General features: G+C 48.3%; 6 protein-coding genes across 6 annotated transcripts; 4 read left to right on the top strand and 2 right to left on the bottom strand.

The window, feature by feature from the left end:
- Positions 1 to 390: 390 nt before the first annotated feature.
- On the top strand, positions 391 to 1,351 carry N7503_005483 (FPP/GGPP synthase family protein; the record flags this gene model as incomplete). The annotated part of the gene is made up of 3 exons (XM_057065030.1): positions 391 to 530; positions 581 to 907; positions 967 to 1,351. The coding sequence occupies 3 exons, from the start codon at positions 391 to 393 to the stop codon at positions 1,349 to 1,351; spliced, it is 852 nt and encodes a 283-aa protein (XP_056922773.1).
- A 1,397-nt stretch (positions 1,352 to 2,748) lies between these two features.
- Positions 2,749 to 3,878, top strand: N7503_005482 (serine/threonine-protein phosphatase; the record flags this gene model as incomplete). Its single annotated transcript, XM_057065029.1, has 3 exons — positions 2,749 to 2,764; positions 2,846 to 3,079; positions 3,169 to 3,878. The coding sequence occupies 3 exons, from the start codon at positions 2,749 to 2,751 to the stop codon at positions 3,876 to 3,878; spliced, it is 960 nt and encodes a 319-aa protein (XP_056922772.1).
- A 534-nt stretch (positions 3,879 to 4,412) lies between these two features.
- N7503_005481 (Rho GDP-dissociation inhibitor) lies at positions 4,413 to 5,225 on the bottom strand (the record flags this gene model as incomplete). The annotated part of the gene is made up of 3 exons (XM_057065028.1): positions 4,413 to 4,543; positions 4,628 to 4,996; positions 5,135 to 5,225. 3 exons carry the CDS (start codon positions 5,223 to 5,225, stop codon positions 4,413 to 4,415), a joined length of 591 nt encoding a protein of 196 aa, XP_056922771.1.
- Positions 5,226 to 6,182: 957 nt separating this feature from the next.
- N7503_005480 (ankyrin repeat domain-containing protein) lies at positions 6,183 to 8,118 on the bottom strand (the record flags this gene model as incomplete). Its single annotated transcript, XM_057065027.1, has 2 exons — positions 6,183 to 7,710; positions 7,769 to 8,118. The coding sequence occupies 2 exons, from the start codon at positions 8,116 to 8,118 to the stop codon at positions 6,183 to 6,185; spliced, it is 1,878 nt and encodes a 625-aa protein (XP_056922770.1).
- A 1,608-nt stretch (positions 8,119 to 9,726) lies between these two features.
- Positions 9,727 to 11,360, top strand: N7503_005479 (KilA-N domain-containing protein; the record flags this gene model as incomplete). Its single annotated transcript, XM_057065026.1, has 5 exons — positions 9,727 to 9,787; positions 9,898 to 10,106; positions 10,164 to 10,326; positions 10,382 to 11,285; positions 11,336 to 11,360. The coding sequence occupies 5 exons, from the start codon at positions 9,727 to 9,729 to the stop codon at positions 11,358 to 11,360; spliced, it is 1,362 nt and encodes a 453-aa protein (XP_056922769.1).
- An 826-nt stretch (positions 11,361 to 12,186) lies between these two features.
- N7503_005478 (cleavage polyadenylation factor subunit CLP1) lies at positions 12,187 to 13,926 on the top strand (the record flags this gene model as incomplete). Its single annotated transcript, XM_057065025.1, has 2 exons — positions 12,187 to 12,324; positions 12,418 to 13,926. 2 exons carry the CDS (start codon positions 12,187 to 12,189, stop codon positions 13,924 to 13,926), a joined length of 1,647 nt encoding a protein of 548 aa, XP_056922768.1.
- Between the last annotated feature and the right edge of the window lie 28 nt (positions 13,927 to 13,954).

Below are 13,954 nucleotides of genomic sequence, written 5' to 3'. Positions count from 1 at the left end.
ATCCCATCTCGCTCGTTAGTATTTGAGTATCTTTTCAAATGCATCAGCAGCTGACAATAGCCTTAGGAGTGATGGCCGCTTTCCAAAATAGGTGTATCTCCTATTCAACAAAGGGGGTTAAGAATTTGAACCTAGAGCCAGGTTTGCACTCACTGAAAGAAAACTACTTTGGCCCGAAATGGCAAGCAAAGGAGGACTTCCAGGACCCGTCACCCGTCCAAACACCCAAAGCGAACAAAGTGAGGTCTTATCTGCATCAAGAAGCAGCTCCGGGTAGTGAGACCCCAGAAAACTACAGGAATCGATTTGACAAAGAAAAGGTTCGGGTGTTCTAAGAAATACGAATTATCGGATACTTATCGTATTGTTCTCTAGATTATTTCCGGTCCTATGCAGTATCTTCTTTCATTGCCCGGGAAAAGCGTCAGGACGAAGGTCCTGTTTGGATTTAATCAGTGGTTCCATGTCCCTGCAGAAAAGCTCATGGTCATCAATCGTGTCGTGGAATTACTCCATACAGCATCACTACTGTAAGGAATGCCGTTGATCAATTAGCGTTTTCTAATTCTTTCTTCCACAGAATTGACGATGTGCAAGACGAGTCAAAGCTTAGACGTGGTCTACCAGCGGCACATTGTATCTTTGGTGTTGCGCAAACAATAAACGCTGCGAACCATGCCTATTTTATGGCCCAGAAACATTTAGCGAGGCTTGATAACCCTGAAACCTTCAGAATATTCACTGAAGAACTTCTCAATCTCCACAGAGGCCAAGGGATGGATATTTACTGGCGTGATTGCCTTGTATGTCCAACTGAAGAAGAGTATCTGGATATGGTCTCGGATAAAACTGGGGGGCTCTTCAGACTAGGGATACGGCTTATCCTAGTGGAAAGCAGGAAAGCTAGGTAAGCCGTGCAATACGACATATGAAATGTTATAGAATAGATTCTCACTTTCCATATAGTGAAAATAGCTTGACTCTTGTTGACTTGCTTGGGATTGTGTTCCAGATAAGGGACGACTATCAGAACATATGGAGCGATGCCTATGCAGGCAAGAAGGGATATTGCGAGGATTTGACAGAGGGGAAGTTCTCATTCCCTATTATTCACAGCTTTCTTTCAGATTCCGAAACCTTGCAACTGATTCACATCCTCAAACAGAGGACTGAAGATGATACAGTCAAGAATTTTGCTAAGGAATATATGGAATCTAGAGGGAGTCACATTTATTGCAAGCATCGAGTATCTTCTCTCATGCAACAGGCTAGAGATTTGGTGAAAGAAATCGAGACCGAAATGGGCAAATCTCCTGGAATTAACGAGATTTTGGATTACTTGGAATCTTAATGATTGCCCTATCCTTTTCATGTTGTTGATCTATCTGAAGATTTAGTGTTAGGGCCTGAGTCTCTGTAGATATTGGGCTAGCTATTTAGGAATTTATATATGGCTCTCAGAAAAGTCTCTACATTGATCCGTCATAGTATTACTGAACGAGAGAATTCCTAGGAGAAATTTCATTGAAGGTACTGTAGCCATTTAGCATCGGTGTAAGGGGCATAACGTCGTACGCTCAAAGAAGATTCCTGCCCCATGCGACCCTTCACAGCGCAACGGGAGGTCGGGATCGTAAGTATACTGAGTATAAATGTCTCTAAAATAGCCGGTTGGGGAGCAGAACATATCTTCTTAAGGAGATCCCACAATCACCGTAGCTGCTCTTGTATTCTAGAATCTGATTTGGAGCCAGTGGGGCTTGTGGTTGAAGAGTTACTAGGAGCACGTAGCCTGAGTCTTTTATCTATGGGGCAATAGTTGCAAGCTATAGTGGAATGATTGCACGTGGATGAGACTAGCGTATCGCAATTTATTGGGATGAGATTACTCAGGCCGCTCAACCCTTTCCTTCAGTGAGCGAATCAGGGCACTCAGGGTAAGCTCAGCGAGTGGAATGTATGATTATGTAACACTCACTGAACAACTCAGGCTGCTTAGGGGCGTGCTCAATTTATTCAGTAAGCAAAAGGCGGCGAGGTGTAGTACTAAAGCGGAAATTCATGGGCGTTTTCAATATCAAATTTATAAGCATGATTTCACCATCTCCAAATTCGATGATTAATTTAATTTGAAGGTGCCGTCTGCTTTCGCGAATCTTTTTGGCAGGTTACCTCGAGCTACTTGTTTGTGCCTAGGTGAATATATATTTCCGTGCGTTGTGTAAATTGTGGGTTCATTAGATATCCTTTAGATATTAACGCCGAAAGCATGGCAAAAGACTAATCTTGATCATCTTACCTGGGTACAAGCAGACATTCCGCAAACTATAGCCCCTCCCGATAAATCCTCATCTCGATACCCCTTGGATATTTCATTTTACCGTGTAAACCATCCTAGGCCCATCCGAGTACACCATCACGTGTCATTAGCAGCTCACGTGATAAAGCGGTAAGCCCGGTCAAGGCAGTATCCCCACGCTGCACAGCAAAAGGCTGGGAGTCTTGTGTTGAAACCTGAGGAATTGTTGCAGTGCTGACTTTCCTCGTCACCATGCCTACTGCGAATAGTCTATCCATCCTGAATCTCCGTTGAAATTATCCAATCTCTTTTTCTCGTCTCTGCCAGGCCACCCTCTCTCAGCCTGAGCAGAGCACTTCTTCTGTGCGGCAGCATTCCCTTAACTTCAGTACCCCTCCTCGACAGGGGCTATACACTCATTCGTCTTTGCCTCGGCGCTTTTGACCAAGATGCCTGGCCTTCCCAGTACGTTTAGAGTGAAGCTGGAAACGCCAAATCGCCCATGCCCGCCCCGAATGTGACGATAAAGAGCTAATGCTGGTATAGCTAGTATCGATCTCGATGAGTGCATCGAGCGACTCTATCGGAAAGAGCTCCTTGCGGAGCCAGTGATTGAAGCTGTATGCGCGAAGACAAAAGAGCTATTAATGAAAGAGAGCAATGTGGTCCATATTATGGCGCCGGTTACCGTTGTGGGAGATATCCATGGCCAATTCTTCGATTTATTAGAAATCTTCCGTATCGGCGGATTCTGCCCTGATACAAATTATCTTTTTCTTGGTGAGTGGATTTGGTTTGCACGTCTAAAGCTGCAAATGAGACCCGTCGGTTCGGACCGGAACACGATTGCTAACCTCCCGGATCTATAGGCGACTATGTCGACCGTGGCCTTTTCAGTGTGGAAACTATTTCTCTGCTAGTCTGCCTCAAACTCCGATACCCCCACCGAGTCCATCTAATCCGCGGTAATCACGAATCTCGCGGCGTAACCCAATCCTACGGCTTCTACACTGAGTGCGCCCGCAAATATGGCAATGCTAACGTATGGCACTACTTCACGGATATGTTCGATTACTTAACGCTGAGCGTGGTGATCAATGATGAGATTTTCTGTGTTCACGGTGGTCTTTCTCCTTCTATTCACTCTCTGGACCAGATCAAGATTATTGACCGGTTCCGTGAAATTCCCCATGAGGGCCCGATGGCTGATCTGGTCTGGTCTGATCCTGATCCTGAACGGGATGAATTCTCTCTTTCTCCGCGTGGTGCTGGCTATACCTTTGGAGCGCAGGTTGTTCGGAAGTTCCTGGAAGTCAATAAGATGTCCCATATTCTACGGGCGCATCAGCTATGCAATGAGGGTTATCAGATTCTTTTTGATGACCGCTTAAGTACGGTTTGGAGTGCTCCCAACTATTGCTACCGCTGCGGAAACCTCGCCAGTGTTTTAGAAGTTAGCGACAATATGGAACGCTTCTTCAATATCTTTGATGCGGCACCTGAGAACGACATCCACAGGAGTGAGCAACAGGCACAGCAGAACAGAGACTCCCAGCCTGTGATTGACTATTTCTTGTGATACCCATGATGATTTGTTACGTTTTCTTAAATTTCTTTTTTTCATCCAGCATTGATTGCACCGTATAGGAGTTAGGGATGGAGTGGAATAGAACACGACTGCACCATAACGGATTCTACAGGCTTTGGCCATTGAATGCCCGAACATCTTTCATCAAAGTTTCATATACAGTAGCCTGAGTATCAGGTAAATTTCGCGGCCAGAGACTGGATTGGGCTATTTCGTGTCTCAACATTGAATTTGGAACATATCCACATTGATAGATATCGGCAAGAAAAATAGAATCTGAGAGAACAACGAGATCCAGCTGGGGGTCTCCCAGAAGCCAGAATAAAATCAACAAAGAAGCAAAAAGGCCAAGAAAGGCCATAGTTTCAACAAACCGCACTGTAACAGGCCCCAATCAGGACCGACCTTGGAAAGACCATCTATCAGGCTTTTCAAGTCAAAGGAAATTCGTCACGCTTGGAATAAACAATGGGCCGCTCAAAGAAGCTCAAATGAAGTTAACAGTCCAAAGAGATCCCGATCTGATTACCACTCCTTGGTGATCTGGAACGCCCACTCGAACATGAGGTGGGTGTGGTCATCATCATCCAAGAATTTGGACACAGCGTTGTAGCTACCACGGGCAAGCATACCGGAAGGAGCTTCCTCCTCAGCGACTAATGACAGACACAAATCAGCATCAAATCCAATTCCACCGGAATTGGGGTGACTCGGGCGAGTCAAGTATAAGGTGTACTTACATTCCTTGGTGTAGACAGGCTTCTGGTCGGTGTTGGGTGCAAAGCTGCCGAGCATCTCCTCGTCCTTGCTAACACGGATACCCTTGCGCTTAACAACCTGCAGGTACTTGAGACCGCTCAGGACGTCGTGGTTGACCTGGAAGACCACCTGGATGTGGAACTTGGCTCCTTCCTTAATGGTGAATGGCTTGTTCTTGAGCTCCTGGACAGCTTCGGGGGAAGACAGCTCGATCTTGACGTCGTCGCGGCCCTCGACCCGCAGGGCAAGGGACTTAATGAGACACTTGGGGTCGCCGGCCTTTCCAATGGGGTTTCCAGCGTTCAGACCAAGAGAGGCCTTCCAGCGGACCATGGCCTCATCATCCTTGTCTGTTGGGAGTATAGTGTTAGCGGTGGGCGTTGCGTTGTGTTGGGGTGTTTGGTTTTATGAGGGGTAAGGCGGCATATGGCGGCTAGGTGTATAGAACGATTCCCATCATTCGAGTGAGGAAGGAAAAGCTTCCTTACCGAGCTCCTGGTACTCCTCCAAGGTCTTCTTCTCACCAACCTTGAACCCTTCGGTCTTGGTGGCGACGAGGTCTTCGTTGTGGTCGGACATTTTGTCGTGAAGGCGGGGCAAACTGAAAAATCCGGGGGAAGTAAACAAAGTGGAATTGGGATGGGAGGAAGCGACAGGGAAGGGAGAAGTAAGAAAAATATGAGAAGAAAAAGGGGGGCAAGACACGATGCTCACATCCCACTTTGTCTCCTGACTCTAGTGGGGTTGGAAAGGCGGTGGGGGGCGAGGCTATTCGGATTCGCGGTGCATTGCATCTTGACATCCTCCCATAAGCAGGTACATGGTGGATTGATCTGCACGATTATCTATGCTTTGGAGCAATTTTACTGTCTATTGAAGTCGCTTGGATCCAAATGATTGCCATGGGTCAATTGGCTCGATATTCATTGTTTTTCTGGTGATCCCCATTGAAGCAAGTACACGTAGGACTAGCGCTCTGGAAGGCAAATCTAGGCCCCACTATCACAGACCGATTTAAAACCTACATTAGCACTGGGCATATGATTGGCAATTGATACATGATCTCCACTTGACTACAGATAATAGACATGAATCAACCAATTCGAACTTTGTGCATATATTATGGCGGGACATCTTCTGTAAACTTTGGATATGGAGATGCTGCTATATAGTCCCTGGGCACGAAAAAGTAAAGTGGATCCACACACGTCCGGTTGGGTTCCAAATTTATGATGATTAGTTTTCCACATGGCTTTACTCTCTCTTGATTGGTCCATTTCCAAGTAAATAAGGATCAGGTGCCTACCTAATCTACCTACCTTAGGGCCCAGGCTACCGCACGTGAAACGTGGTGTTCCGTATGCAGACGGGACTTCGGCAGGAATGAATCACTAGAATTTGGGACGAATTTGCTTTAAATAGTTCACTCTACTCATAACATTCATCTGTTGAAAGACCAGCCTCGACAAGAGAAAATAGCAAAATAAAACAAAAAAATAGACAATGCCCCGCTCTAGCATCAAAAAATCCTAGAACTTAGGTGCTAAAGAACGACATTCTATGCGAAATCTCTCCAGCCATCGCTAAAGTAGACCCAGACCCGTGATCAGGGCCATATCCATGCTTAAGAAATATGGCAAGGATTTCGGATCTTCCCTGTTGCATCGCTTGTATCAAAGGAGTCTGCTGACGGCTATCTTGTCGATTAGGATCTGCACCATGATCCATCAACAACTGGACCATACGACTGCTACCTTTGCCAACAGCCTTGAGAAGAGGCGTCCGACCAGCATGGCCAGTTTTATCAACCATTGCACCACTGCGAAGCAGCAACTGTGCGACCTGATAGCGATCACAAGTAGCAGCATATGAAAGCGCCGTCTCACCCGAGGCAGTAATGCCATTGGGGTCCGCACCGAAGTCCAGTAAAAGCTTAGTTAAAGCCAGATTACCGGTTCCTGCAGCCTGCGAAAGAGCCGGCTTTCCATATACAGATGCTGCGTTGGGATCTGCGCCGCGATCTAGCAGCAGCTCGGCGATATCACTGTATCCGCGCAGGGTAGCTACAGAGAGTGCAGTCTCGCCGCCATGTCCCATTGCGTCCAATTTGGCGCCGTGGTCCATGAGGAGCATGACAACATCATAGTGACCAAAGGCGGCAGCAATGATTAAGCCTGTTTGCCCGAGAGGATTCTCGGTGTTCGCACTGGCGCCCTTGTCGAGTGCACATTTGATTCCGTATACATCACCGATCTTGACTAATGAGCACAATTCCCCTTTGTTATTCGTCATTTTGAATTTCATTCGACTCATTAGATTGGGTCTCTTGCCCCGTTTGACTGCAACTTGTGGAATTGCGGATAGGGAGAATCGATTGAAGTTGCCTTCGGATGCAGAGCGGCCTCTAGCTTCTAGTCTCGGAGGGATGGCACTGAACCTGGCGGTTGCTTTGTCTGCAGAGTTACTCGGTATCAAAGATGGCTCTGGCTTTGGCATAACTGAAGGTCGGAAGACCATTTGATTGTCGTACCCTTCGAGTGGACTGAATATATCCCTGGCTTCGGGGAAGTCATCCAGCGCCCTACCCGGTAATCTTCGAGGTACTTGGCGATTTGAGACCTCGATTTCGACAGCTATGGAGACAGGGATATCATCGACCGGCAATGAATTATGATCCCAGCTTTCGGTGTCAAGAGATTCACCAGAGGACCTTGAGTATTCGGATGAAGACCTGCTCATCGCGTTCGACGAGTTGGTGAATGTTGTAGGTGACGGAGGCATAGGGATTTCCGGCACCGGTGGCTTTGGAATGAGATTACCCAAGAGCGTGCTCTCGAGTGCTGCTTTCCGAAGGGTCATGAGGATAAAATCGTGCTCCTGAAATGACTGCTCCTTTGTCATGCCAAAGTCCTGTAGCTCTTGCTGCAGATCCTTCCATGCCTTTTCTTTCTCGAAGAACGAACCGTCCTTGAAAAGGTTGGCGACAATATTAACATCTCGTCTTCCGGTGGCGATATGAACGATATAGTCCCGTAGCATTTGGTTCATCTTGTTTTGCGACGATCTATGTACACCTAGTTTTAGGACTTGGGTCGTTGCACGTCCATTGGGGGTCAACTTACACTACCATGTGGGCATTCATAATGCTTAGACCAAAAGTCACGTCATTGATCAGGGCTCGGACATCCTCGATAAGCTCTGGTGAGTCAATCTCGGTGGTACTTCTTTGGAGTCTCTTGAGATCCACTAGGATAGAATGGTATATCTTCAACTTCTTCTGTTCCTGAGGACCCGGACTTTCTGAGCATTCAAGGAAGTGCTTCCCCGAAAGACCAAGAACTGCAAGAAGCTGACCGAGCTCATTCTGCGCATGACAAGTAAGAATCGATGTTTCCGAACCGTCATAGAGCAGCTTTGCTAGTTGTTTGAGCGCCGCTATTTGATGCAGCGGATCGTCTTTGGAGATGACCATTATGGCGAGGGTAAGAAAAAAATAAGCAGCATACCACCGAAACGGCGTGGCATAGTCATGGTGGGGTGTGGCGTCTATAAGTAATAACTATGATTGTTCTAGGGTTGCCGAGTTGGGACTGGGGCGGAGGATGGCTATGTCGTCGGTTTTGCGCAGTGTGCCGATACTGGCCCCCAAGCGGTGGCAACAAGGCGACCCGTTGTATGAATAGAACAAATACATCATCGAATTTAAGAAAATCATTTGGCAATTTATTTGCGACGAGAAATCTAGATCTAGATCAAAGACAGGATGCGTAGTGGAAACAAACGTGCAAATACAGCTTGAAGTACCATGGGAGGCTGTCGGGGAGTGGAGCTTGGAAACCACATTGCAACACTTTTGGTATCAGACGGTTTTATTTACAGTGCAAGAACCCTTCCTAGGAATGATCGACGATCTCGGAAAGAACTCGTTACTTGATCGGGGTTCTCAGTGTGTCTTACCCATTCGGGTGACGACGGCATATTGGCCAAATCGAGTAAGGAGTTATATGGGGAACACATAAGGTTTCAGGATTTGCAGGCGTTAGGCATGCTAGAGGTATGAAATATCGTAATACCGAATAAGTGGTTCTACTGCTGAAATGGAGAGGTAAATGCTACAGAGTAGAGAGACAAATAGTTACCTCGTCGGTGGTTTGAACACTTAGGGCTTCTAGCACCGACAACATGCAATTCTAATGTGCTATTTTTCACCCTTGTAGATGATTGAAGGACCACATATAACAAATGTCACCTGTAAGGCTTCCTTTATCCAGGATTACTGTTGCCACGATCATAAGTTTCTGGCGACGAGTAGGCAATTTAACCTTTTTGGGAACTCATCGTGGGGTTCACGATAACGAAAAGAGTCAGAAGCGGGAGGTGGGGGTGATGGTGTGGCAAGATCGTGCATGTAGTAGACCGCTCACATTTGCTTATTATGGGCTACTGCAAGGCTGATCCAGTCATAGTCATTTAGGTAGAACGGGTGGATAGGCTAAGCATGGGGAAAAGGGGGGGGGTCTACTACACTTGGATTCAAAGTTTATATTGTAAAGAGTTAGTGAATTGCCCAGTTGAATTGTGTGTATAACACCCTAACAGTCTAGTGCTATAACAACAAAGAAAAAAAAGAGAAAAAAAGAGGAATGCGTGGGTCACGAGGTGTCCGTTGTTTCCCAACGGCATGGTATGATTGAAACCCTGTATTGGTTGAATTGCCCATTCAGACAGCTTAAATACCACAAGCATACGCTAGCAATACCGGACCTTACCGGAAAGAGCAAGGTCCGTACGAAGCATCGAGGGCCCATTCCGTCGCGACGGCCTTCTCCCCTGATTGTTCTCAATTTATCCTTTATCGCGGTACTTTGATTCGAACTTTTTTGGGTTGATAACTGTGCATCACCTCATCTTTTGGACTGCTGTGGCGTGTTGATTCGCCCTATCCCGCATCTTCCCCGCCCCGGTGTAAAGGTCCGACCCGCCTTTTCTCTAGCGACGCGCCTGCTACGTGGCCGTGGGCGCATCTCGTTCGCAAACCTACAGACACTCAACCTTTCTGATCGTGTCGCAACCATCCATCATGTCGCGCTCTCTACCAAAGAAGACAAACCCGCTCATCCTTAGTGATGCGGCACCGGCTTGTAAGTTTCTTTTCCAAGGCGCGTTGTCGCGCGACCGCGTGTCCAACCGCCATATCCTCGATCCATCGACCTCGCCATCGCTAACCCATCGATTTTGCCCTGTGCAATAGACGATGAGCTTCTTGCGCGCCGTCGTCTTGGCAAGACCAACCTCTCTGTCAAGCCTGGCCAGATCGGCACCTCCAATGCCACCAAGCCTGAGAACCTGGGCTTGTTCGAGTATGCTCACCTTCGGGCTCCCCTGCCCAAGGACCTGAAGGGTTCCGAGATTTTCCCTTCGCACAGCTCTCAAAATCACCCAGAGACCTATTTCTTGATGGTAAGGACTGTCCCACGCCTAAAACGACAACCACTGACTTTGCCCGTGGGCGAATAGCGAAGGAGCAAGGATGGATTCGTCAGCGCCACTGGCATGTTCAAGATTGCCTTTCCCTGGGCTAAGGCTGAAGAGGAGCGTACTGAGAGAGAATACCTGAAGGCCCGAGAGTATACCAGCATGGAGGAGGTTGCTGGCAACGTTTGGATTTCCCCGCTGTTTGGTATGTCTAGACTCCATTTGCGCACAATGGAACTGTTTCTGACCATAATATCTAGCTCTCGAACTGTCCAGGGAATACCAAATGTACGACTGGGTCCGTGCCTTGCTAGATCCCACCGATATTGCACAGAGCCCCTCTAGTGCAAAGAAGCAGATCACCCCGCCACCAAAGTTTGAAATGCCTTCCAAGTTTGAAGTGCCTTCGGATGATCTCTCTCTGGCTCAGCGCCGGAGCCGCCGCTCAGTCTCTCCTACCAAGAAGTCGACTTCGCCTCGCAAGGCTCGGCAACCCCGCTCTTCGAAAGAGGTCCCGGATACTCCATCCACATCCGCTGCTAACGACAGCCTGCAGCATGCCCTGGAAGTCACAGCTTCCTCGGAAATGGAATTGCTGAACGGCATTGTGGAGAGCGTGGAAGAAGTTGAGGTCAAGAACACCGGTTCCCCGGAGAAGAAGAAGGGCCGGAAATCCAAGAAGGCTGCTGAGGCCGACGAGGAGAAGGAGAAGGATGTCAAGGAGACCCAGAAGGAAGAAAAGAAGGAGGAGAAGAAGGCAGAGAAGAAAAAGAAGAAGGATGTCAAGGAGCCTGAAAATGAGGCCGAGATTGAGATCCGCGGAGCTTCCGCCAAAGAGGCCGAGCCCACTCAGGCCACACTCTCTCTCGACATGCCCATTATGCTCCCCGAGGTGCCGTCCGCAAAGGAGACCGAGGAGATGATTGCAAAGGCCAAGGAGATGGTGGAAGATGCTATCAAGATCCAAAGCGCCGAGGATGCGACTGCAGGATCACCATCCGTCAAGCTCACCAAGAAGCGCAAGCCTGAGGATGATGATGATGAGGAGACTGCGGCTGAAGCCAGCCAGAGAGCGAAGAAGGCCAAGGTTCTGGAGGATAAGCTCAAGCGCGAGCGAGTCCGCAACCGTGCTCTCTTTGGTGTCTCGGCCGCCTTTGCCCTTGCGTACGTGTTGACTACTATTGTTTTGAGATCATTGCTAACAGCTCGTCTAGTGCCTCCATTCCTTATTTCTTCTAGAATGATGATTCAATCCAGGTCAACGGAAGACCTGGCCAAACTTACACCCCCATATTCCCCCCCCAGCTCTGGAGCCTCGTGCTTGAACACTTGGCCTGGAAAATATTATTTTGGATTCCCCCATGCCGCTTTGCCATTGAATTGCTGTCTCTTGCCTTCCACCTTGGAGAGCGGGATGTCTCAATATTGCAGAACCTGCCTACTGAAATCACATTCCCCATTCCCACTTGTCGTTATGATAAATATATTCCTTTTTGTCCTTGAATGTGCCCCTGTACTTGCCCTTGACATGAATCTTCCCCTTCTAATATCTTTGCTCCTACCTTTGCACAAGACCTTGAGCCCATTCCAAAAGACCCGAAAGAAACCAATCGTGAAATCAATTATCCACGGTCCTGTTAATCCCTGGCTTTGCCTCTTCTAACTCTCCCGATACCAAATTCTCTTCCCTCCCTCCTATCCTTTCTGCCGTTCTTTTCTGTTGCTGCATGTGATGCAGCGTAGCTAAGAATGGCTGGCCTAATGATAGCCTTTAAGCACAATAAAACTCATAGTGCTCAAATAGAGAACTACTATAAATACATATTTCCCAAACTTCCTGGTATTAGGAAAGATTTATCGTAAGAAGCAAAATATCAGAAGATTCTTAGTGAAATAGAACAATGGTGGAAGAAGCTTAAGTGTGGAGGTGCAAACAAACCAAAGTCGCGTTGCGACAAGCTCCTGCAACTTGAAAAGTAACTTTCCCCAGACTTTGACCTTCCACCCTCTAATTGCTTCCCTGCCTTATTTTTGACTATTGCCAATTTTTCAATTTGGCGATCAAATGTCTCTTCCCGGCTTAGAGCTCACCCAGCCCTCCGAGGAGAGGCAATATGCTGTCGCCCCGCCATCGCAGATCGCCTTGAACCCAGGTTCGGAGTGGAGGTTTGAGGTAGCGTTCGGTCACATCATCAGAATCAAGGTATGTCTTCCAAGCCAGGTGATCGCGATGATCAAATGGCACCTCGCAGCTGTGTCATGAGAGCAACAGTACTCACAAGCAACCGCATCACAGCTCCTCAACGGAACTGCCGAACTCTTCGGCACGGAACTCGCCGAAGCGCAAACGTACACAATCACTGGCACCAAAGCTGCAATCTATACATGGCATGGTTGCGAATTGGAAATCACTGCCGGCGAGACTGCGACAACTACTACAGTGGATGGATCCACGTCCGCGGCGGGCCACGGCGCAGGCGGTTGTCAGAGCGAGTACACGTCCGATGATACACCCATGATGGAATACGCCAATCTACACTTTGCGTTAGAAGCATTACGAGAGGAATCACAAGGCTCCGGTAAGGACGGACCTCGTGTGTTGTTGTTGGGTCCTGACAACGCGGGCAAAACTAGCTTGTCCAAGATCCTCACTGCGTATGCGACAAAGGTTGGGGGGCAGCCGCTGGTTGTGAACCTAGATCCGACTGAAGGCATGCTTAGCGTCCCGGGTACATTGACTGCGACGGCTTTCCGGACAATGTTGGATGTTGAGAATGGCTGGGGCGACAGTCCCATGTCTGGGCCTAGTCCTGTGCCTGTGAAACTGCCACTCGTCTACAGCTATCCATTGCCTAGTCCTCTCGACGCGGAAGGCTCAGTCTACCGGCCCATTGTGTCGCGCCTGGCGCTTCAAGTCACAGAGCGTATGGCCAAAGATGAGGATGTCCGTCGGACGGGAATCATTGTCGACACTCCGGGAATACTCAGCTCTGGAAAGCCTGGCAGTCTCGAATTGATCAATCATATTGTCACCGAATTCGCTATCACTACCATCGTGGTGCTGGGCTCAGAGCGCTTGTACAGCAACATGGTCAAGCAATACGATAACAAGCCCAGTGCAAGTGCTGCCGCTGCCGTTTTTGATGAGCGCGTCGCCGTTGTGAAGCTATCCAAGTCCGGAGGTTGCGTTGACCGCGATGCAGCATTTCTCAAAAAAACACGCGAGTCCCAGATCCGATCTTACTTCTTTGGCAATTCAGCCCCCTCGAATGCTCTAACGACTGCTATTACATTATCTCCATCTACACTGCAAGTCGACTTCGCATCCTTAACAGTGTACAACTATACTGTCATCTCAACAGAAGACGAAGATGAAGATGACTATGACCCCTCCCAGCTCAGTACCGGCGATTCATTCCTTCCTGGTGGGGGCGTTGATGATTATTCCCAGCCCAAACAAGAACAAGACCGCGCTGCAACTCTTCCAGGCATTGTCGGCCTTTCATCCGACCAAAATACAACCTCCAGCCATTCATATTCCACCAGCAATATCCCATTGAAACGACTTCTACCTCCTGCACCTATGGCTCTCGAAAATACCCTCATTGCTATCACCCATGCCTCGACTACAGCTTCGCCTGCTGCTGTCCGTGACGCCAGTGTCAAGGGATTTCTTTACGTCGCCAATGTGGATGTCGAGAAAGGAAAGATCATGCTGCTGTCACCTATTCGAGGAACGATACCTTCGCAAGCCATGATCTGGGCTAAGCGTTGGCCTGATGAGGTTGTTGGACTGGTTGGTTGATTTCAGGCAGATTTTTTTCACTCTTGCA

Source organism: Penicillium pulvis (genome assembly GCF_028828015.1).
Source record: "Penicillium pulvis strain IBT 33274 chromosome Unknown contig_23_segment0_segment0, whole genome shotgun sequence".
Lineage (NCBI taxonomy): Eukaryota > Fungi > Ascomycota > Eurotiomycetes > Eurotiales > Aspergillaceae > Penicillium > Penicillium pulvis.
This window is presented reverse-complemented; position numbering and strand designations above follow the sequence as displayed.